Source organism: Ammospiza caudacuta, chromosome Z (assembly GCF_027887145.1).
Source record: "Ammospiza caudacuta isolate bAmmCau1 chromosome Z, bAmmCau1.pri, whole genome shotgun sequence".
NCBI lineage: Eukaryota > Metazoa > Chordata > Aves > Passeriformes > Passerellidae > Ammospiza > Ammospiza caudacuta.
Genome location: NC_080632.1, coordinates 78,486,240 through 78,509,497, shown reverse-complemented (window position 1 = coordinate 78,509,497; position 23,258 = coordinate 78,486,240). Strand labels below are relative to the sequence as shown.

General features: G+C 41.3%; 1 protein-coding gene across 1 annotated transcript in view; it reads left to right on the top strand.

Moving 5' to 3' along the window:
- Nucleotides 1–23,258, top strand: part of UNC13B (unc-13 homolog B) — a 206,681-nt gene that overhangs the window by 99,282 nt on the left and 84,141 nt on the right. The window contains exon 11 of the mRNA XM_058824327.1: nt 22,923–22,969. Within this exon, the coding sequence (XP_058680310.1) occupies nt 22,923–22,969 (47 nt within the window). The remainder of the gene's footprint in view (nt 1–22,922; nt 22,970–23,258) is intronic.

Here is a 23,258-nt window from a genome sequence, read left to right as displayed (position 1 = left end):
CTCTTCAAAATCCCACCCCACACTGTGAAAAGACACTGTTCTGAAAGATGCAGTGAGTTGTTCTTGAGCAACACCAGCACTCACACAGTGCCTTTGATGCTAGAGGCAGAGAAACAGTATTTGGGAAGGAGGTGGGTGTTTGTGTTGGGTGCACGAAGAGGGAGGAGAGCATAAAGGGAGCATTTATGGAAAGGGGGATGTGAACTTGGATCAACTGGCCAGCAAGGTTTTCTCAGTGGCAGTTTGTTGGATGCCTCTGGAGCAGGTTGTGGGGCAGATAAATGGTGCCTTTAATTCAGGCACTTCTTGCAGGATGAGTGCCTGCTGCTGCTCACTCCCAGGAGAGAAGTGTCAGTACAACGTGAGTGGATCTGATTCTGTGCACAACACTTCTGCAGTCATTCTTTTATGTAACAATGTGACTTTTATTTTTGGGAAATGAGAGATCAACGGGTGTTCAATCCCCCACACTTGTAGCAGAGCTGGTACTAGTCTTCCTTGGAAACTGGATTCATTTCAGCAAGGGCATAGCTGAATCTTGTGGGTTAGTCAGGGCGTGAACAGGAGAGATAAAAATAAACCTCCATCTCAGAGCTGGGCAAAAAAATCTTCTTGAAGCTGGTTAATTATGTTGAGTCCTGGGCTTTTTCCCCCAGCCCCCCTTCTCCACAGTCCCGCTGGATGCCAGAGCGCTTTTCCAGCAGAAATCCGCTCGCTGCGCTGCGCTGCCTGCTCTCGCAATGCCAAAGGAGTGCGTTTTGTCTTTAGTCAGATTGGCTCCATCAGTTCGTATTTCCTTCTGAATGGATAATAAAGTGGAGAATCATTTTGAGGCGAGGAGTGAAGCGGGGAGGCTGCGTGTGTGAGGAGCTAGGCAGTAGGCAGCTGACGAGGAGGAGTAAAGTAGCTGCACAGCTTTCTCTCTGCCTCTGAAGTACAATATTTTCTGTTGAGTCACATCTGAAGAGAAGGATGAAGTTTTAACTGTACTTGGTACAGCCTGAGAAAGGGAAAAGATGCACTGTGGTGGGGAACTAAAGAATTTCTGTTGAGGGATGCTCCTGGAAACCAAAAGGATTTCTGCATTTTTAGCTTTTGCAATCATTAGCTTCTGCTGGTTTTTGCTTTCTGGATTTTTTAGTAGCTGTTTGCATTTTTTATTCCCTTCAAAATGCCTTCAACTTTATGTGATTTCTCATCCTAGTGCTGCTGTGGAACGGGAAACTCTCGGTGCCTTTAACACTGCTTTCCCTGATACCTCAGATGGGACACCAACAATATGTTGATAATCTCCATAGTAAAAGTTCATTATCCGGTGAACCTTTAACAACAATAGGAATCCTTCAGGACTTGTATTTTCTATGAGAGCAAGCTGTTGTATTCTGTAGTTTTCTATTAATTCTATATATTACCTTTACATTTTAATCTTTTATTTTGAAGCAGCAAGGTAAGTGAGAGATTGGAACAAATGAAGTGCCTGGGTATAAACTGCAAGTAGGCAGCAACCAAGGAGAATTGCTCTTTATTTTTAGAGTGAGCTCTCTGTGTGCATGTGTGTGTGTTTACTTTAGCAATACAATAGCTCCATTGGAAGCTGACTGAATTTAAAAATGTGCTTTGTAAAACAATTTACACTTAGTTTGTTCATTTGTATGCTCTGTTTCTTAGTTTTTGTTTTCACCCATTAGACACTAATTGTAGATTTCTTATGACTGGTAGAATTGAGGTTGTGTCTGTTTACTTCTCATACTTCTCTGTAAGGAGGGTTTGTATCTCAGCTGGAATTTGACATCGAAATCACTATGGGAAGAAGAGTAAACGAGAAAGGAGCTTGGGGATAATTTAAATTTGATCATTTGAGAAGCAAATAACTTGAAGTAATAAATTACTGGTTTGATTCTTACTTAAATGTCACTTAAGAAAGGGGTTTTTTTAAACACAGTATTTGTCATTGGCCTGATATCTTGTGCTGAGAAGCTTGTGAGTTGATGAGATGGAATGACTGGCATGCAGGAGCAATGAGGATGCTGTACAAGCTCGTGAATCAGAGCAGATGGTGTGACTGTTTTCAGATATCTTTTCAGTTTTCTTTCCATTTATATGGGCAGGTTTCTTTTGCTAATGGAGCAAGCCTTTCGGGGATAAACCTAAAGACTTAATACAGAATGCTAAGGTCTTCAGTCCCTGAGATGAAAAGAAGAGAGCTTATAGAAGTAAAGCTGCAGTTTTAGTCCAGGAGGATTTTAGTTGCCACGTGCTACGTTTTAATATCATGAGCTGTAAAACCCTAATTATTCCATTTGCTGCATATGGTACCTTCATCCAGCCTGGCTGAACACTGCCAAGTGTCTGTCCTAAGGGAGTGCAGAACAGGTCAAAATCAGTGAGTAAGATTGTGTAGAACCAGTCTGTACCAGGGCTGTGCTTTCTCTGCCCTGACAACAGAAGTAGGGTATCCTTATTCATCACCCTGTACTGGTGAGTGCTGCCTGTCCCTTCCCTGCCTGAATGTCCCTGTAAGCTGAGGCACTGCCGCCTGAAAAACCAGCTCCAAACATCATCAGTGAGTCATCAGAGTTCTGAGAAAATCCTAACTGATGAGTGGTTCATGGTGGTTCTTGTCAGAAATGCAGGACTTGGAGAATTCACACTGTTGGTCCAGCAGCAGTTCAGCATTGGGCTGTAAGTTGGATTGCAAGCAGAGGAGAGGCACAGCACATTTTGTTTCTGTTAGTCTAGGCAGAGCTTTTAGCATCATTCAGCATTTTCATAACAGTGCATGCAAACCTCATTTAAGCCAGAGGTACTCTGTTTGTACTGTCAGTGTTGTCTGTTTTCTTTCTGGTTAGAGGTAGCTGAATAATCAGAGACCTTTCCCCAAAGTCTGGAAGACATTTCTAGAGTTTTCATCCCATGGCCAGTCAACTTCTCAGCATGCCCTGATAATTTTGTTTCAGTTCTTGGGGCTTTTTCCTTTAAACAAGAAGTTGCTCCTTGATCCTGCCCCGTATGTTCAATACAATGCTTTGTTCTTAGGATCCTGATTTGGGATAAATCTGTTTTGAGGAACAAATAATGCTTTAGGTTGTTAAGGACAAGCCATCTACTGATTGATTCAGCTGTGTACAAAACCCCCATGCTCTGGAACTACTCAGTTCAGGGTACTGCTGAACTTAACTATTTCCCCGTTTGCTCTTAAACTGCTGATAGCTGCTGCTCAGGTTTCATATTTGCTGGAAAGAAGTGAAGTACCTTTTACATAAGATAGACAGAAGAAGCTGTGATGTTTGTTTTCAGTAGTCAGTTATCCCTTTTACCTTTTCCTCAGCACAGGCTTGTCTCAGAGCTTGGTGGGTGCCTCAGAGTTAGCTTTCTGCTCACCAGGCATGAGCCTTTGCACTGCCATGGTCGGCAGCTTGCAGCCTGTGCCTCCCTCTGTGCTTGGGGACAGCCCCTATTTCTGTCTCCGGATGCTGCCTTTTCCTGGCTGCCAGGTGGTGACAGACCTCATTTGTTACTGCAGGCAATGCATCCTGTGCCAGGCACTGCTGCCTCCAGCCTGCAGGAAGAGCTGGGATAGAAGGATGCAGAGGGAATGAGCACATATGAGGAATGGAAGGGCTGCCTGGTGCTGAGGTGCCTCCCAGGGGTTCCCAAGGCAGCTGGACTTAAAGTGTGGGTGTCTCACTCCCACTCCATCTGTGCTCACAGAAGGGATGCTGTCTGGATGACAGACATTAGTCCCCCAAAAGCTGAGACACACTTGACTTCTGGGGTATCCCCTAAATTTGTAAGAGGGTATTAAGGAGTTAAGGCAGAAAGTGCTATCTCTTTGATCTACTACACAGCGATACTCTTCTATTACATTGGTCTAATTTTATGCTGTTTTGCAACAGAACTTTTTGTATTGGTGAATGCCATGAACCCAAAACACTTCTGTGGGTGTTTTACCCTCATAGTTTGTGGCTTTTTACTGTTCCTTTACTTAGTAGCTACCTTGATAACTTGCTGGTGTGGCAGAGTATTATTCAGATGTGGTTTTTTTCCCCTTAGTCAGCAGGCCTTGTATAAAAGGTGAGAAATAACTGTGCTGTGGGAGATGCAGAACTGTGTTATATGCAGTGTTCCCTGGATCAGTTTTCCACCCTGAGGATGACTGATTGACCTCACCTGACCTTTTGTCATTTCTATCAAACTGCTCCAGAAAGGTTTTAAGTGTTTTTTTTTTCTGAAACGTGTCAGGTGTGAAGGCTGGCTGTCATTGCATTGAAATCTTGTGGGTTAAATTTGTCATAGTTTTTGCTTAGCCATACTGAAATAAATGTTGTAGGTACCAATACAACCTATAAAATATATTTGGAAGTGTTTAAAAACTTAAGAAAATTCTACAGATATGTCTGGGATGTGGTTTTGCTGCTAGAGCAGTAATTCCTTAACAGGAAGCATTGAGGCTTGGCAGCAGAGGGACTGTGAAAGGGTTATCAAGTAGGCTACCCTAGTAGGTGGGTAATAGTTCTTCTCCTCACATTGTTTTGTGTAAAATTATTGTCGTCCTTTTGTAACTGCTGTCTTTTCAATGGCATGAATGTATTATCTCTTCAATCCACTGTGGAGTTCCATGTGTCTCTTCTGCACATTACTTTCAGCCTAAATGTCCTGAGGTGAAGGTGTTTCTCAGCAAGTGTGCTTTGTTCTCCAGCTCTGCTGCTTTTTGCCCAGGATTGCTCAGCTCAGTACCTTGTTGATCTGATCATCCATGCTAGGACTCAAAAGTTAGAATTTTTGTTAATTATCAAAAGAAGGTTTGAAGAAAGACACATTCTCAGCAGCAAAGCAATAATGCCATGTTCAGGTGTGATCCAACCCAAAATTAAATCTAATGATACTAATTAGAAAATTGCAGGCTCATCTCCAGATGTCAAACAGCAAAACTGATGATAACTCTTCATATCTCTGTCAAGCCTTGTTAGGATTCTTTCAGCAATTATTGTGTTTTAAAATGCTGTAATATACTCGGGAAGAGTCAATGTTTCAGCATGCTGAGTGCTGGGGCGATGTTGCTATGGCAGCCTTAGCCATGATTTCTTTCTCTTTTAAATGCCAAAATCTTTTTCCCCACAATGTCCTGCATTTTAGTTATTGGTTTTCTTCATGTTGAAATGGCACTTTTTAAAGTAGCAAAACCGTTTATCAGCCATTTTATTTATTGTTGCTATTCCAAGTGTAATTGCTAGTACAGGTGATGCAATACCACATTGTGTGGATGATACTGCAAATATAATCTAATCAAAAAGATTTCACTCAGTAGCATGAGTCAATAGGCATAAAGGCTGCTGTGAAATGTTTTTCTGATCATCATTAATTGTTTTTATATCTTTTTGCTGGGTTCATGTACCCTGAGGTACCAGCACCTTCTAACATGACACTGTGGGCTAAAGGTATCTCAGTATTAACCTTAGTGTGATGAAAGCCAGTTAGCCATTAACAAGGGGTATCAGACATTGGGTTGAGCTGCCCATGGGAGTGGTGTAGTCACTATCCCTGGACATATGTCAAAGACATGTAGATGTGCACTCAGGTACATGGTTTAGTGGTGGCCCTGGCAATGCTGAGTAAATTGTTGGATTTTATGACCTTAAAGATCTTTTCCAACCTAAACAAATCTGTGATTCTGTAAGATAAGCATACCTCACTTTTGCAGAGTTTTTGTGCTCTCACCCCCTTTTCTTCCACCAGACTGCAGCCAGCCCGCTGCAGTGTGGGCCAGTGCTGAGGGCACACAATGTGGCCTTTGTTCTTAACCATGCTGGTCCAATGTCTCACAGAACTGAACATGCTGCTCAGAGGGGGTTGCAGTCACCTCCCTTCTCCGTGGTGAGAGCCTCACTCTCTGTTTTATGCTGTAAGCATAAAACATAGCTGATCCCCAGCTGATCAGTAGAGATAACATAATTGGATTTTATTCCTTCATGGGATTTCTTGTGTTCTTTTTTCTTATTCGTGGATGCTGGCATGACATGCTTTTACTCCTGTTGTCATGGCAAATCTGTACGTCAGGAGGAAAAGTATATGGTGTTTATGTGTTACAAGGCTATTTCAGAAGTGTGTCCAGTGACAAGGTAATGAGATGTGAAGTTTTTGTAGTAGCTCACCTGTGTCCCCTCTTTAAAATCCTAATATGTCAGCTTTGTCTTCATGGGAATAACAAAATAACCCAAACATCTCCAAGTAAAGCAGCAGTGTATTCCTCATGTTGAACTTGAGGCTTTATTTTGTTTTGGGAAATTGGCTTTGTTTTCCCATGTTTTGGGAAGTTGAGGAACATAGAAGTGGTGGTGCCTGTGCCTACTGCTCTCTAGCACATCCAGAGACAGCTGTACTGAACTGAGCATGGAATTCTCCTGGAAGGAAATGCCTGCTAACAAGGCAGTCAGAACAAACCATGTGTAGTCAGTGAAGGCTTGCAGCATCTGGCAGAACACCAGAATCCAAATATTATTTTCTAAAAGACTTGATTTCTTGTTGTGTGTTAATGTGACTCCTGGAGTGATTCTGGAAGAGAAAAAGACTTCAGCAGGGATTTGCATCTAGATTAGGTTTTTTCCTGGGTGAACCGGCATTAACTTTTGTTGTCACTTCACATGTCTGTGCTACAAAAAAGCATGGCTCTAACACACAAGACAACGCGAGAGAAATAAGGGATCTTTATATGAGACAAGTTGCAGAGCACCTAGTCTGGAGCGTGGCAGGGGACAGGAGCATGCACACAGCCCTGGCTGGAGAGGAGGAGGAGAGGATGTGGCAGGAGGTGCAGAGACATTTTGGGACCAGCCCACAGAATGAGTGAATGCTCTGAGCTTCAGGTCTGAGTGGGGGCTTGGGGTGGGGAATGGAGAGAGGAAGCCTGCAGGAGAGGAACAAAGAGGGTGATTCTATTACTTGGTTCTTGGCTTTCCACTCAGTGGGCAGTGATTTGATCTTTGGTGGTAAACAGTGATTTCCGTTCATTTCCACCCACTGTAGAGAGAGGTAGAAAGGCTTCCCTCTGAGCCAGAGCTGCTGTCCACGTGTTCTGCTCTGGCCTTGTTCCTGGCTTTGGAGGAAGCAGTTTCTGTCCTTCTTGGGGAAAGATGGAAAGGTAGTGCTGGGATTTGATTAAATCAAAGATGTGCTTTTGAAAATCTCCAACAAAGTAGATACTCCTCTGTGTACACACACAGATACACACACACATATACACACATGTATATATACACACCTATACATATGCCACAAATACTGTATATAAATAAAAATGACAGCATTGTACTGTTTGCTCTGAGCTGCCAGCTTTGGAATGGCTGCAATTTTGCAAGTAAGTGTTCAGCAGGAAAAGGTGATTTCTGTAAAAAGCTGTTGCTCTTGGGTGTTGTAGCAGACAAAGAAAGGGAGAGCGAGCTCTGTCTTGAATTGATTTTTTTTTAAAACTAAAGTTATTATTATGCCGCTCTGGTGCCTTGAAAGCTGCATGCAGAAGGAAACATGATGAAGACTGAGCTTTCAGAGGGAAACCTTGCACAAGCATATGTAGGCTTTTCTCCTAGCACTTGGAGTTCAATATGCTGGATAATATTTGAAATTAGCATTTCTGTGTGCTACCCTCAAGCAACATGTGTAGGGAGCCACAACTGTGGAGCTCTTTTTCTTGGCTGCCATTGAATCTGACTGCTTGCTTTCCAAGCAATTCTTTGAGATTCTCCAAGCAATTCTTCTCTCTTCACTTCTTACAGAAGTGATTTTTTTATGTTAAAATATCAGTTACCCACTCAAGTCAAAGTGGCTAAACTGTGTAAGTGGTGGAAGAAGAGAGTCCGAGAAAATATTTCTTATGTTAGCCCTGTTTTATGAGGAAATAGTTAGATTTAAAAAAACAAAACAAAACAACACAACAACAAAAAAAAACCCTAAAAAAAACCCAACTAATTTTTCTGAAACAATGGCCTGAAAATTCTAGAAAATTAAGACTAACTTTCTTTAAAGAAGCTGATAATCAGTCTCACAGAGAATTTGTTTAGCCTACAAAAGGGCAGGTATTGCCTTTGGTATGGAAGTTCAGCTGAGATGCTTGATGAGGAAACTTAAACCTGAAGCACAGATGCTACCTCTTTTATAGCATATTCATTTAGTTCTAATTATACAGATTAGTATTTGCAATGCTGCTTCCTCCAGATCAAAAAACACTCTCTCCCATCCTGCCCACAAAGTGAAACAATAAAAATGAAAGAAAGTTACCGTAAGTCTTAAATAAAACAAGAATATGAGAAAGAATATGTGCTTCAGGCAGCAAGTCCAAACTGAATCATCAAATACAGTTGTGTTCTCCAGTCACCTTGCCTCTGGGAGGATCCTGTGTGGGTCTCTTGTGTGCCCTACTCGTTGGAGGAAAAACTGGTTGTATGTTGCTTAGTAAGTAAGGCAGTAAAAGCACATGGAAGTTTAAAGTATTTAACATTGTGGGGTTTTCTGTTTTTATTTTGCTCATTACAGAGGGTATTTAAATTGGGGAAAATAATAAACTGCAAAATCTCCAGAGCTGGAGTAGAAGTGACATGCAGAAGCTTCATGCTGTCAGCTCAGCCTGTTTGTGCATATGCTGAGTGTAGCATATTTAACTGCAGGTTAGTTTGGGAGCTTGCAAGCTTTGAGGTTTTTTTTGTTTGGTTCATTTTCTGGATTTTTTTTTTTTACTGCTTCGTAGCAAAATATTAAGATGAAAATACTAAAATAGCAGAAAGGTTTTACTCCTAAAATCTGTCATCCAGTTTTCTTGCCACTTTACATCACTTGGTGCAATTCCTGTGGGCTAGCTGGTACTGTGCCAAGTTAAATTTGATTTCTGCTTTGGTTTGAAGAAAGGATGAAGATTGTGAACTTGAAAGGAGAGGAAATGTGCAAGGATAGAATTTATAATGTCAGAACTCCGCATTTGGGGGGTAATTAAATCACACAGTGTGCAATTGCCAGGAGCTCAAGCCTGAGATTAATTTGCAAACCTGGTAGAAAAACGGCTACAGAATTGCTTTTAGAATTTGACCTTTTTTTTTTACACTCTCTTGAATAGAAGAGGGAGTGAGGAACACTTATTCCAACAAGAACCTGATCTGGGGAGGTGGCCAAAACCATGATAATGTCTGTACACTTTAAATAGCACATCCTCTTTCTGTCTGATTTTATGTGTATGCTGGTTATAGGTTTTGGGTTTTTTTTAATTCTTCTGCTTAAGTTACCTCGGATATTTCTATCTGAACCAAACTGTAATGTTTTTTTCCCCTCTTTTGGTAGCTGCCTCATGACAGAATAAAAACTGGATGCAAGTTGTGCATTGAGAAGTGATTGATGTGTGCTTGTGCAGCTTGTAGCACTATGAGAAACACAGGTGCAGCTGATGATGTTTGCTAGAAGTAGATTGAAAAAGCAAGAAAATGAATTTTCACTTCTGCACAGAAAACCTGTTATAAAACTTCAGGGCAGGAAGCAATTCCGGAAGCAAAAACTCCATTTGTTACTGCGGGACAAAATGAAGAGGCTTCTCCAAGGCCAGGTAGATGATAATTCAAACCATGCACATCGCTGCCAGCTCTCCCCAGTGGAGATTGAGTCAGACATGTTTGTTTGTGGAATGAACAGGAGCTCTCCAAGTACTGAGTTTTCCATGGCTGGAGGGGACTTCCATCAGGATGGAGGACATGATTCCAAGGGAGTGAGTGAAGTGTGTGTTGGTGAGGTGGAACTGAACTGGGGTGGCTACGTAAAAATACCATGTTCAGTTCAGCAGAACAAGAAGGACTTACAGGGAAGTTCTGGTGGTATCACGCAGACCTCTTCTGAAATAAAGGGCAGAGTGTCTGAGGGGCAGGACCTTTCTTCCCTGAGCATTACCATGAGCTGGAGGGATGCAGCTGAAAGGCAAGTGTGCTTTCCCAAGGAAAAGACCATTGCATACAAGAGTCGAAGAAGGCAGTCAAGAGACCGGTCAGCTGATGTGGTTGATTACATAGTTAAAGAGCTACAGGGAATAAGTCGAATCCAGACAGAGATTGCAGAGCTCCGTCAGCACCTCACCTTGATAAAAGGCTCTGTGGATGAAGTCTCCAGCTGTGTGGACACTGTCTTGAGTGAGATAGAAGGCCTGCAAGGTGGTTCCAGTGGAAAAACCCAGGCTACACATGCTCGAGAGCCAAGAGGGGATGTACAAAAGGAAGAACCAGTGTTATATTTTTATGGCATCCCAGAGAAAGATGATGAAAACACAGTAGATCTTATCTGCAGTCTTTTGTCTGAATATCACTGTTTCAATGGTATTCAGTGCAGTAAGTATATAAAAGATGCTTATAGGTCAGATATTGGTACAGGCAAGCCATTAACGCCAAGACCAGCAGTTGTGAAACTTGTGAGTTGTGAACAGAGAGACTTTATTTTACAGAAGTCTATCCTTCTGCAGAGCTCAGGGGTCTGGGTTGCTACTAGTGAGGAGCAAAAGAGGCAGAATGGCCAAAGGGGCCAGAAAACAGATTCAGTCTCTTCGCAGTCTGGCTTGAAGAAAAACAATCATAATTCTGTGAATCCTGATGGAGCTCAGAGAACTGATGCAGTTGGGCACCTCCAGACTGACTCATGCCAGGTTAAGTATAAAAGCACAAGTAGGACAGCAGAGTGTGCAGGGGACAGACTTGATTCTGAGCAGAAGTCAGCCTTGACCAAGAACGACACCTTGATACTTGAAACTGGAAAGGAAGCACAAACAGTAAGCTGCAGTGAGCAGCCTTCAGATGACAGGGACCTTGCTGAACCTCCACAAGTGACAATTTCACCTAAATCAGGTGATGGGAATCACTGCTGCTCATCTGACTCTTCGGGCCATGCAAGCCAGATGTGTGCTTCAAGTAATGGTAGTGAGCAGAGGCTTGACACTAAAAGCATCACTGAGAATTCTTCTTCTCTTCTAGAAAAAGATGAGGGGATAACCACAGAAGAAATTGAAACAGACTATGATAACTCTTGCAAATTTACCAGTGCAGAGAAAGGTGATGTTCAAAGAGAAGATGTTTCCAGTGGGGTGACAACCATTAGCTATGATCATACAACAGATGAAATGGCTGACAGTAGTGACAGCTTGAAAGATATGATCCAAATGGACCTGAATGATCAAGATCCAACTGATCAGGTCTTTAGGGATGTCCTGGAAAATTCCCAGTATTTCCTTGACCACTCCCGGGACAACATTGATCTTGTAGACATGAAGTTTTACACTAATAAGCTTGGGAAAGCTATTCACCACTTCAGGTCTGCTCTGCAAGTGGTGTTCCATAAACTGGAGACAAGTGATTCTGAAATCCTTTTGGAAAATGATAGTGGCTTACAGATGGATGATGACAACACGCTTATGCTGACCAGTTCAGGTATGGGCGGCAGCTCTGACTACTTTGCAGAAACCCCTCCTAGTCAGTCCTCTGAGAGCCAGACAAATGCAAATGCCAACAGTGAAGCATCTGCTCAGATGCAATTTGCTCCTTCCAGTCTTTCCTCTGTTTCGCAAGAGCCTCCCGTTTCCAGTGTGCTGCCATCATCTGTCTGTGAAATCCCTGCTAGGCAGCAGTTACCTCCTGAGGAGCTTGGAGAAGATGGGAACTGTCTACCTGAGCCAGGAAAGGAGGGCAGGCCCATGAGCCTTGACAAGGTGTGCGCAGAGACCATCTACCTGAACAAATGCATCAACAATTTCAAAAATGTGCTGAGGGAAAAGAGACAAATGCGTAGGAGACTCTTAAAAGAATTAGCACAGGAGGGAAACTGGATTTCTGCTGAGGAGACAAATTCAGGTAAAACGAAAAAATGTTTTTAAGGAGATGTCAAAATCTGGTATTTGTGCAGCCAGTGGCCAACACTTCATTCTGTGGGTGAACTGTAAACATTTTGTGAGTTTATTAAAAGTTGTGAGCACATAGTTACAAAGACAAGTACAACAGTGCTGTACAACAGTACTGACAAAACCCCCTAAAATTTACTGTGTAACATGCTGAAATGCCAGTTAGCAAGCTTCAACTTTTTTTTTTTTTTGTTTGAGAGAGGAAGATTTGCACTGCTTCTTCCAAATAGCAGGTGTTGAGGTTTTTCGTCATAATTCGTGACTTGGTTTCTTGTTAAATATAATAGCTAAGACATGTGATAACAAAGTGTGCATTTGAGCTATAAGTAGCCAGATTTGCAGTTTTGAGAGTTGAGTGGATCTAGACTTCAAGTGACTCTGTCACAAAGTGGGAGTTCTCAGTGTTTAATCACTTCTAGATATTATCCTAGTAGAGACCTTTAAAATAATAAATAGTACTACTAATAAAAGTTAAAAAACTGGAACGCTTAAACTTTTATTTTGGTATTGTTTCCATAACTTGTCTATGAAATGGAAAATTATTGTTTCTGGGGAACTACATCCCTTATTTCCAGCACAGATTTTGAAATGTGTGACCAAAGCAGATGTGAGCTGATACAGTGGTGGAGCAGTGTTGCTAAACTCATTTCCTGAGTCTGTGGGAGATAGAGCTGACTGGCATCTTTTGATGGGACATGTTTTGACAGCCTTGATTTGGTAAAACAGAACCTAAAGTTGAAGTGTAGGTCCATCTTCCCCCTTCCTCTCCAGGCAGTGAGAAGGCTTTCTCAGTGTCATCCCTATGAGTCACTACACAGTTAAGGAAAGAGGCTTTGTTTCGAGAGTGGAAGTTATTTTAACTACATCTTGAAATCTTCATGTGAACATGAAATCTTGTTGTGAACTTTCTTGTAGCAAATACTGAGTTCACTCTTGTAGTCATGGAAGCTGGTCAGAATGATCAGGGGGCTCCTCTCTGTGCTGAAGGAGTCATCTAATGCCAAGTGCTTTTCCAGTTACGCTGCTTTCACTGTGAAGAAACAATCTGTCAACCCATACTTGATTTCTGTACCAGTCATCCTCTCAGTTATGCAGATCATGAAGCTGGTAATCAGCTCTCTGCTTTATTATTTTATGCAAGGTCTTTAGTATAGAGTTGGCTCAAACAGTAAGTTTTTAATGAGGGAAACGATGGGATTTGTTAGTGGGCTTGGCACAGATGCATTTTTTTCTTGGGTAGTGTTTGTGTGGTGCTCAAGTCCTGGACATATGTCCTAATTTTAGAACCTGAGAGAACAGGCAGTGGTTTGGATTAGCATGTGCCACAGTACAGCAGAGGTACTGAAATAGCCTGTTTCTGAATGTGAGAGGAGGCTGCTCATCTCAGCAGAGTTTGAGCAGCGCAGGCATGTTCACAAGGCAAGAAGTAGCCAAAACAATTGAGAAGGAGGAACAGAGCTGCGCTTTGTACCTCAGATCTGGCTCCAGGATGAATTGGGATTCCTTGTCCTCCCCAGTTCAATTCTCTTGAACATCATCCATTGATGTGACAAAAAATTGGTGGTACTTGTGTGCCACTCCCATAAGGAAAGATCTATAGTAGATTTGGCAGTTGAAACTATAAAAATAAGTGTGTGATGAAGTCACAATGTAGGAAATGTACTCTGAGAGACAGAAGGAGTCAAAGATAGTGGAAAAAAGTGTATGAACGATAAGAAAGGAAGGACCTTGGGGAGAAAACCCTGGAGATGCCAGGAAGCAGAGCAGCCCAGACCCTGACAGCTAGAAAGGGAAAGAGTTGGAACTAGATGATCTTTAAGGTCTCTTCCAACACAAAACATTCTATGATTCTGTGACTCTCTGAAACAGTGTTGTTTTGGCATGCATTTTTCAAGAAAGAGAAACTGCAGTTCTGTGTCCTGTTTCTATGTACTCAAGTTTGAGCCAAGCTTTTATTTTCTTCCTTTCGAAAAAGCATCATACCTGGAATGCAATGAAATTATGTTGATTTGCTTTTTTCCCTGGCTGTAGATGAGTGTTTGTGTCTTACTTTAAAAATGTCATTTGTTGTTAATAGCCTTTTTAGTTCCCAGATAAGATCCACTGAAAACCCAGTTCTGAACCTAAACCTCACATTTGCTCAATAGTTCAGTTCAAGGTATTTTCTTAAATGTGGTTGGCAGCAGCCTCCAGCAAAGGAATGGAAGATAAGTTTGAAGGTGTTGGTAAATATGCATGTTTTGGTGAATCAGAGATGATGCACTGGCATAAAGGTTTAAATTATTTATAGTTGAACACAGATGCAAATTACTGAAAGAACTTGGAACTTGGCAGATGCATATAAATAATTGTTGTGTTTAATTGGAAGTCAAAAGAAAAAAAAAATATCCCCTGAAAATCTGAGGAAGCTTTTAAAGTTTGAATTTGAAAAAAAAAGAAAAAAAAGTGTAAGTGAAGATGATGATAGTTTGAATTTGTTTAAAGTAAAGCCCTGCAATGCTAGAGATTTTATGATATTTAAGGTAACTGCTCAAAAGTGAAATTGTGAAAGAATTCTGTGATCAGGGTTTAGCCAAGTTAGTCACCATTGATGAAGCTGTGAGTGCACGTGCTGAAGTGAGACACAAGATTTTAAATCTGTCTGCAGTTACTCAGAGCTTTGCCAAATTTTACTTTTGGCCTGAAACTGTCCCTAACTGCCTTAAACTGATGGGCCTCAGAAATCAAAGATGAATATGGGTTTTAAGCCAAAATGGGTTTTTGGTTTTTTTTTGTTTTTAATTAGCCAAAAATTAGTCTAATGAAAGATTCATTGCTTTGTATTTGTATAAAAATAAATTTGACCTACATTTGAGAAGCTCTAGTGCCCTGAGGTCTTAAAATTTGGCAGTGCTAGCCTGTGTCAAGGAATTTTCTGTGGAAAATCAACCCCAAATGAGCGGAGTGAATACACTTTTGAAAAATATGTAGTTTGCATATGCTCACTGGTAGCTTGCTACTGTTGAGCTGTTGCTTTGCCAGAGACTCCATCTGTCCTCAGTGTTTTCCAGCCGGGGGCTAAAAGCAGGGTTTCCCTGCTCGACGTGACTGAGAGCCACAGCACACCTGAGAGGGGACACGGGCCCGGGTCTCCCGCATCTTCTGTGCTTCAAGACTCCTCAGGAGAGGCCAGGAAGGAGTAGAGTTCAAATGCAAGGGAATTAAAAACCCAGGAATGAGGGATGCCTGGATCTTCCTGAGACACACTGAAACCACCCCAGGGACCAAGTCAGGAGAGATTTGGCATGGGTTGGAAGGGCTTGGGGTGACTGTGTAAAAAGAAGGACAAAACCAAATGACTTAATGTGGAATTGTGTCTGTCTAGGTGAGAAGGTTTTGCTTAATTAAACAGGACAGGCAGGGTTACTTCAGAGAACAGTCAGAAAGGTCCATGCCAAACAAAACACATTCCCATCTGAGTCTGGAAGGGACTGCAGGTTTCCTCAGTTTCTCCAGGTCAGCTGGTCTGTGCAGAGCAGATTGCCAAAACAAAGCCCTTGTGCCACACGGGTGGTTGCAGCATCCCGCTGCTTGCGATTTCGCCTCTGTTAGCTCCAAAGGTGAAGCCTGCAGGGTGGCCCAGAGACTTTCTGTCCTAGTGAGCACCCATGCAAGCATGTCTTAAGGTGGGGAACAGGATTTTTTATTTTAGCTACAATCCAGCACTTTGTTTTCTAAAGTAATTTGACTTCTCCTTAGCAATTGAGTTAAAATAGCTTCTCTATTTTCCTGTCTTAGTGATTGCATGTCTCTAATTACACCCATATAGACAGTAACTTCAAAAACTATTTTTGCTTTTAAACCAATTTGAGTGTCTCCTGTTGCCATGAAGATATTCCTTCCCCTCCATCTTTCATACACAAATGAGTAATAGGATTCTTCTGTGCAGATAGAGAATTATCTGATTGGAAGACTTAAAAAATATCATGTCTGTACCGGAAGTTTTGAGTATGACTCTCATGTAACTTTACTAGCCTTGAAATTGCCTATCCATAAACATGAGATTTTGTGTAGGAGGCTTCAGGATTTTTTTTTTTTTTTTTGATCAGAGGAAAATTGCCTAGATGTATAAACTCAGAAAATATCTCTCTGCATTATGATATTTGCAAAAGCAAAATGTGTTCCGTGGGAGCTGCCAGTTTCCTCGTACTGGGCAAAATATACAGGGAGTGAGGAAGGGATCAGGGGGGATGCTTCAGATGCAGGGATGCAGGCAGTGGATGCAGTCTGGGGGAGAGGGGAACAAATTTGTTCCTCCTTATAATAAATCCAGGGTTTTTTTCCTGTATGATAAATGGCACCTCCAATTCTGTGTTAAGATTACTTAAAATTTTTCAGTTAAGAAAACAGGAACAGTAACTCTAAAAAGAGCTCTCAAAAGCATGTATTTTAATGCATGTGCAGTTATGGATAAAATTGGATGAGTTTAATTTGAGGTTGTCTGTTAGAGATTAATTGTCTGGTGCATGTCCCAGGAAGCACATGGGAAAACTGCTGCACGAACATGTTATCAACTTGAGGCAAACCTTTGCCCCTGTTTCTATAAAAATCACTATACAGAACTCATGGCGGAAATCTGGTCTATTAACTTTTGTTCCTCTCCTTCTTGTCTTTTTTTTTTTTTCTTTCTTTGCAGAAGGAGGTAGAGGAGAGCTCCAGGTTGTACATGTTCTCCCTTGTAACCAGCATCTCTTTCTGAAACCCCTGTGTGTGCGTGTCTCATCTTCTGTAGCCAGTTGGTCCTGCTGAGGCACTGAGATTCCATTTAGCATGTCGTGATTGTCTGAGGCATTGTTAACACTGTGTATGAGTAAAGAGTCTGTTCAGTGCCTATGACCTTGTACAAAGAGGAAAACAGGAATGCTTGGAGTGATCTCCTCCCTTTAGTGCTCCATGGGGTGTGTGTGGTGTGCACAGGCACCGCATTAGTAGAGGACAAGTTGTTCATCTTGTCTTTTCCAGTCTTCCTCTGCATGGATCTTGTTTAAACTAAGTATTTCCTCATTTTTCTTCAGTTATATTATTTCATTTCATCTCTGTCTGGCTTATCCACTTTCATCAATTAAAGTCAAAAATACATCTGGACCGTAGTAGTGAGATTAATCAAACTTGGATGCTGAAAGACATCTGCTGCAAGTCCTGTGCCTTTTTAGGTAGTCACTTTGCTTTGAGCCAGAGCCCTGTGCCCGATGGGAAAGACAGAACCTTCTCCTTAATACATGCAGTTGTTGTCTTTCTAGTCATGAACTGGTTACCTCTGCCCATTATCCTGTGAGCAACAGGTAACTCTTTCCTCCTAGGAGGGTCTGCATAATTATTTTGTTGACTGCTGTGTGCTTTGTCAACAATTGTGTTAGCAACTGTATCTCACATAGAGAAATTACTGGCTTTGGAATCTCAGCTCTTTTATTTTCATGACTCTGTGCTGTGTGTATTCAGTGCCTGCTGTGCTTCCCCCTCTCCTTTAGCTGTATAAATAAGGCAAAACTGGCTTCCAGGAGAAGCTGAACCTTGCATGGATTTTTGGGCCTCCATGCAGATGTCATCCCTTGAGTCCAAAGAATTTGCATTTCTAAGCTTTATTGGCTCATATATCAGCAGTTTTGTTTCCTTCTTACTGGTAAATATCTGTCAATTAATGCTTTTTCAGGAATGCAGAGATACCTGGTGTCAAATATTGGTGTTAAATACAGTCCCCTTTTGACTTCAGGGCAAAACCACTGTAAACCTCCTTTAAACTGCTCATCTGGCAGCTAGAAAGGTGGTACTGGATGATACATCAGTTGGAAGGAGCCTCCTTTGGGGCTCTTCAGCCCTTAATAAATGGATCCTATTGCAGAATACAGAATGGATTTAAAATAATCCCTTGACTTGCTGAAGCTTTGGATTCCATGTAAAATGCAGTATGCTTGAGTGAATGAAGACATTGAACCACAGGACTGACTTAATTGGGAAGATTTAGTTCAGTCCGACTCTGTTAATGCCGCTGAAGAAATGCACTAATTAGGCATGACCAGAAGTTTAATTTAGTCAGTTGCTCCTTGTTTTAGCCTTATTCAGATTAACCTATATCTAACTGAGGGTTTTGAGGTTTAATAATAAAACATGGTATTTGAAAACAAGTTAGGATTATTTTCAAAACAAATAAGATGTCATTATTGATTTTTTTATCTGTTTAAATAAAGCGGCATAAAGCAGCTTTACATGTTTTACATCTGATTTATATTTTAAGAGGATAATGTGCTAGACACAGTACTTAGATGTGATGGAAAATTACATTGTTAGGAAGCCTTTTATGTGGAGAGCTAGATATGTATAAAAGGCTAACAGATCTGTGGATGTTCTTTCTTTCCTTTGTGATGCTCCAGACTTTGTGATTTATTTTATTTCTTTTTTTTCTTTTCTACAGAAATGCATAATTGTTTGTTTTGTCCATTAAAGTATCTTCTTGTGTATGAGAGAATTTGCAAAATTTTAAAATTGCAGCTTTGTTAAATAACTTCTCAAGTTACTTGTAAGCCCAGCTGCTGCTTTTCCTTAGTAAGCAAAACTGTTGTTTCCTTTATAGGCTTCACCAAACATTGACTTCCCTATGACTGAATACTTTGCCTTAAATAACCATGTCTGTTGCCGTGTTTAATCCAGGGCCTTCAATTTATGCTGCTCTGTCACTGACATAGCTTTTCTTACTGGTTCTTTGTTGATCAGAGACTTTAATTACTTGGAGAAGACCTTTCAGCAGGTGGTTGTGGTATACTATACAGCTTTACTGTGGGTGAATATACTGCAGTACTAGGGAGACAAGCACTTCCCCATTTTAAAATATTTGTTGGATAGTAGCTATAAAAATGTCATCCACCAGCATGAGAAATTTTAAAAAATCAAATAAGGATGTGATGGCCTGTTTTATTTACATGTTTGTTTCTCCATTGTTTCAGTGCTCTTATATGTGCTTACTGGAGGTTAAAAAATATTAAATTTCAGATTCAGTCTGATGTGGCTGCTTTCAAGGAAAGATCAAGTGACAGAGCTGTGCGGACACGGCCATGAGCCAGCAAAACACTTTCTGTGACTTGCAGCATGTGGATGGATGGCAGGGTGTTAAATGTGTCTGCTTTCCATTTGCCTTCCCATTTGTTCTTGGGAAAGACAATGTTATAAACCTCACAGGTGTTGCAGTGCTCTTCTCACCTGGCTGTTGTTTCTGCTGCTTGCCCTGGCTCTGACCAGCTCAGGCTGCTGCCATGGGCTGAACTGGAGGAGACCCGTGGCTGGTGATAAGTACCAGGGCAGCTGCTGGAGCCCTGCTGTGTCCTGGCGTGAGTGCTGCCTTTGGAGAGTTGGCAACTCACCACCTGCAGCAAATCCATCTGGATGGACAATACTAGTGTGTGCTTTCTTTAAATGAGGAGGAATATATGAAGAATTCTTACCCACAAGAGGGGTGCACACTGTGGATTACTTTGTTTAGCTGGCATTGATGGAGATTTCTTAAACATGCCAGCATGTGTAGCTAGTACAGCCTCTGGTTCTTTGAGTACTCTTGCACTTTGTCAGTGCAAGAAGAGACTGCAGAGCACTTGTGGTGGCTGCCACTGTGTGATATTTTGTGCCATTTCCTTTTAATATAAACCTCCCAATGTCATTCTCTGATATGGTTTGGTGTCTGCTGCTCCTTTTGAAGGGCTTCTACAGAGCTGTCGTTGTGACGCACCTTTGAATTTTCATTCTCTGTTTAGCTGTAGTTCTTCTCCTATTCACCTGCCTGTTGAACAAGCACAGGAAAAGGTTCTTTTTGCTAGAGTAAACAAGATGTTTTGTTCTTCTCCTTATAGGATTGTGTTTACATACTCCAGCTGCTTTTGCCATTTTCCTTTGTGATTATTTTTTACTTTGATGCAGAATAAAAAGATTTCATATGCTTTTCTGAAGAAATCTTGCCAACATAGTACAAAGGTACTTATACTTTTACTTCTGTGTAGACATTTCACTGGACTTATTCTATGGATTATGTTCTGTTCCTGCCTGGCTGTATCATAGAGGCTTATGGTCAGTGTGATGACTAGAACTCAAATCCATTGTTTCCTGCTTTTCTCCACTGAGGAGCACTTTGTATCAGTCAAATTCATGGCAGCCTTTGGGGCTTTGACCTTGCCATTTTTTCCATGATTGATCCTTCATTGTTGCAGTATTTACTGCTATCAGTTCTTTCTACCAGACCTATGAGTTCAGTGTCAATAATTCTCCTGGGTTTGTCATTTCCAGATTTTATCAGCAGATCCTACTTACTCCCACTAGCTTCCTTATTGCGTTGTCCATGACTGGCTCAGTTACACTTACTTGTTTATCCACCTGAAAGCTCCTTCCTCCTCCTCAGCTTATCCGGTCTTTATTAACGTCATATGGCGCTGCATCAAAAGGGTATTTTTTGAAATGAAAATTCAGTTCATCATTCATTTTATAGTTAGAGAAAAATAGTTGCTTTGTGAAACAAAACCTGTTTTTCAATAGCCTCCATCTTAATTCCTTCCTTCATGTTTGCTCAGAACCCTTTCAAGCTTTGGAAGCCATTAATGGTCCGACACTAATCTGGATCACATTTCCCTCCTCCACACATACACACTTTAACTGTAAATACTGCATTGGCTCTTCTACAGTCTCAAGGCATCAGCCCTCGTTTGATGGATGTCAGATGCTGGTTCTCTTGGCATTTTCTCAGGGAGAAGGCTGCCTGGAACAAATTAGCTCTTTACTTTGCTTTCAGCAGGTGATAACTCCTGCTTTCACACAGCCATCACCTGCTTTGGCCCTGCATCAATATTGCCACTTACTGAAAGCTCTTTCTTTTGTTTTGTGCTATTCTGCCCAGATGATTTTCAATTTTGACACTAGAGAAGCTCTGCCTTTTGTTTTTATTCGCATGTCTGAAAGACTTGGTAAAAATAAATTATATTTTTGCTCATTTTTTAAAAAACCTGGAATTCCTGGCAGGTATTACTTGCACATCACAAATCTGGGACATGATGTAGGTTTGTTTCCTGATCATACTTTCTGCCTTCCCCACGTCCACATTCCTGGCTGTTCTCTGTTGACTTGTGGTTGCCTGTAGGAAATTGCTTAACTAGGTAACAACTTTCCCTCTATCTTTCCTTCCCCCTTATTCCTAGATTCTTGATGCTCTTGTGGTCTCCAGTCTGCAGTGAACACACCGTTTTGTGGTCTGTTAACGTCTCAAATATCAGTCACATTTCATTCTCACGTAAAATGATTGAAAACCTTGTTATTAGTGACTTCTGCCATCAATGTTGCCACGTTTGTGTTTGTCATTCTCTGTCATTCAGCACAGCTGAGGATTGGTGCCAAGCTCAGTCCAGTATGAAAGCTTTGTCCATTTTAGTGTTGCTTTCTAACCACAGCTCTTCCAAGTGTTCAGATGCGAAGGTAGAGATGTCCTCCCCTATGTGCTCAGAAGAATCTGGTTGCATTTACTTCATGAAATCTCTCTTGACCAGCAGTTGGTTTGGATCCCTCTGGAGAAAATGCAGACTTCAGGCTGAGGGGTTTTGGTAGCAAAGCTTGGTGGAGCCTGGTGTGCTTCTGCAGCTTTGGGGAAACAGGCATTCCTTATGGATAACATTGTAATGTTCAATCTGTTTAAATACATAAGAATAAACATTACTAATAGGTAGTCTTTAAATCTGCAGATTCCCTAATTTGTAGGACTCAAAAATACAAAGTTTGGACATTTGTTTCTGTTCATGTTGTTACGTCAAAGAGAACTTCTTTCCTTGCTTATTTCAGCTCTTCTTAGGAGTCTTTATCTGTCACCTGTGAACAGTGTGGGTTTGCAAAACTCACACAGTGCATAGGTTGGAATAAAAAGGAAAAGCAAAAAGAACTTTGTTCTGGGGCTGTGCTCCTTTATCTTGCATAGAGTTGGGTCTTATTTGACTCAAGCTCCTTTACTTTGTTGACTCTCAGGTTGTGAGTTCCATGGCTGGAAATACTTTCTTTTTCACTGTGTGCAATTTGCAGCCTCCTTTTTCTCGTGGCACATGTCATTATCTGAGGTTGGAGTTTTAGCTATTAGCATAATGACCTGCTTTGTCCATTGTGAAAGCAGCATATCTTTGAGGGAGTGCAGGAGAACATATGACCTGTGAGCTGAAACGTAGAAGTTTCTAGTTGTGGATAGCTATTTTCCCCTTATCCAGAACCTGTTGTTTCTTCCAGGTACATTGCAAGTGTTCAAATACTTATCACTTCTAATTAAGTCCACTCAAGATCTGCAGAGAAACACTCTATGAATGTAGTCTTAATGTGAACACAAAAACATGGTTTGAATTCATAAATATGAATCCCCACATTTGCAGTCTGTGATGTTTTCCATCACACTGTAGAATTCCAGTTGACCTGCAGGTGGTGGCCCTTGTTTCATGTCTGTTAGAAGTGAAATACTTTTAAATAAATGAGTGAAGCTGTAATGGGACCTCTCTGCTTAGGAAACTAAAGAGTCTTTGCATTTGGGCACGAGCAAAGCTCACAAGTGTTCATACAGAGGTTCATGTTAATCTGTCATTTGTGCATTTCATAGAAGCGCTTTTAATTTATAACATCTTCATTGTGACCACATTTATGTTAAGTGGTGACCTGTAGTAACGGGAGCTCTCCAGTAACTTGTTGGAGTTGGATAAAAAGAAAACGTTTGTCTTCAAGACTGCCTTTTGAATGTGGAGTTGCACTGAACAGGCTCTTCAGATTCTAGTCCTGGCTGTTCAATGAAATTGCATAGTCTGTCTGTGTCTGTAGGACTTATCCTGACATCTTGGTCATTGGAGGTGCTTGAACGAGTTTCTGTATGCATTTGCCTGCATGCAGTGTGGTCTGTTACCCTTTCTGCAGAATACAATACAAACACTTTTACTGGTGTTTCTGGAAACTAATTTCATGTTATTTTTTTTCCCCTCTCCCACTTCAGGGCCAAGATGAGGCTGATCCATCAAAACCACCATGGCTCAAAGGAGGGTAAGTATTCCTGTATTTATAATCAGAGTGTACTTTAGAAGTCTGCAGTTCAGTCTAAGTAAAAATAGCATTTATGATGTTTTTAATTAAATAATCAAGTGGCCAAGCCTCACTGAGGGCCAAGCTGCTGCTGTATGTCAGTCTCTTCTCAAGCAGTGGAGGTGGGATATGGAGCTCTTCCAGAGAGACCTGTGATTAAGAGTAAGGCTATAGCTGGAATGTATAGTCTATAATGTCTTGGTGGCAAGTGCTTATGGCAGCAGTATTAAATAATTGCTGCTGAGCACCT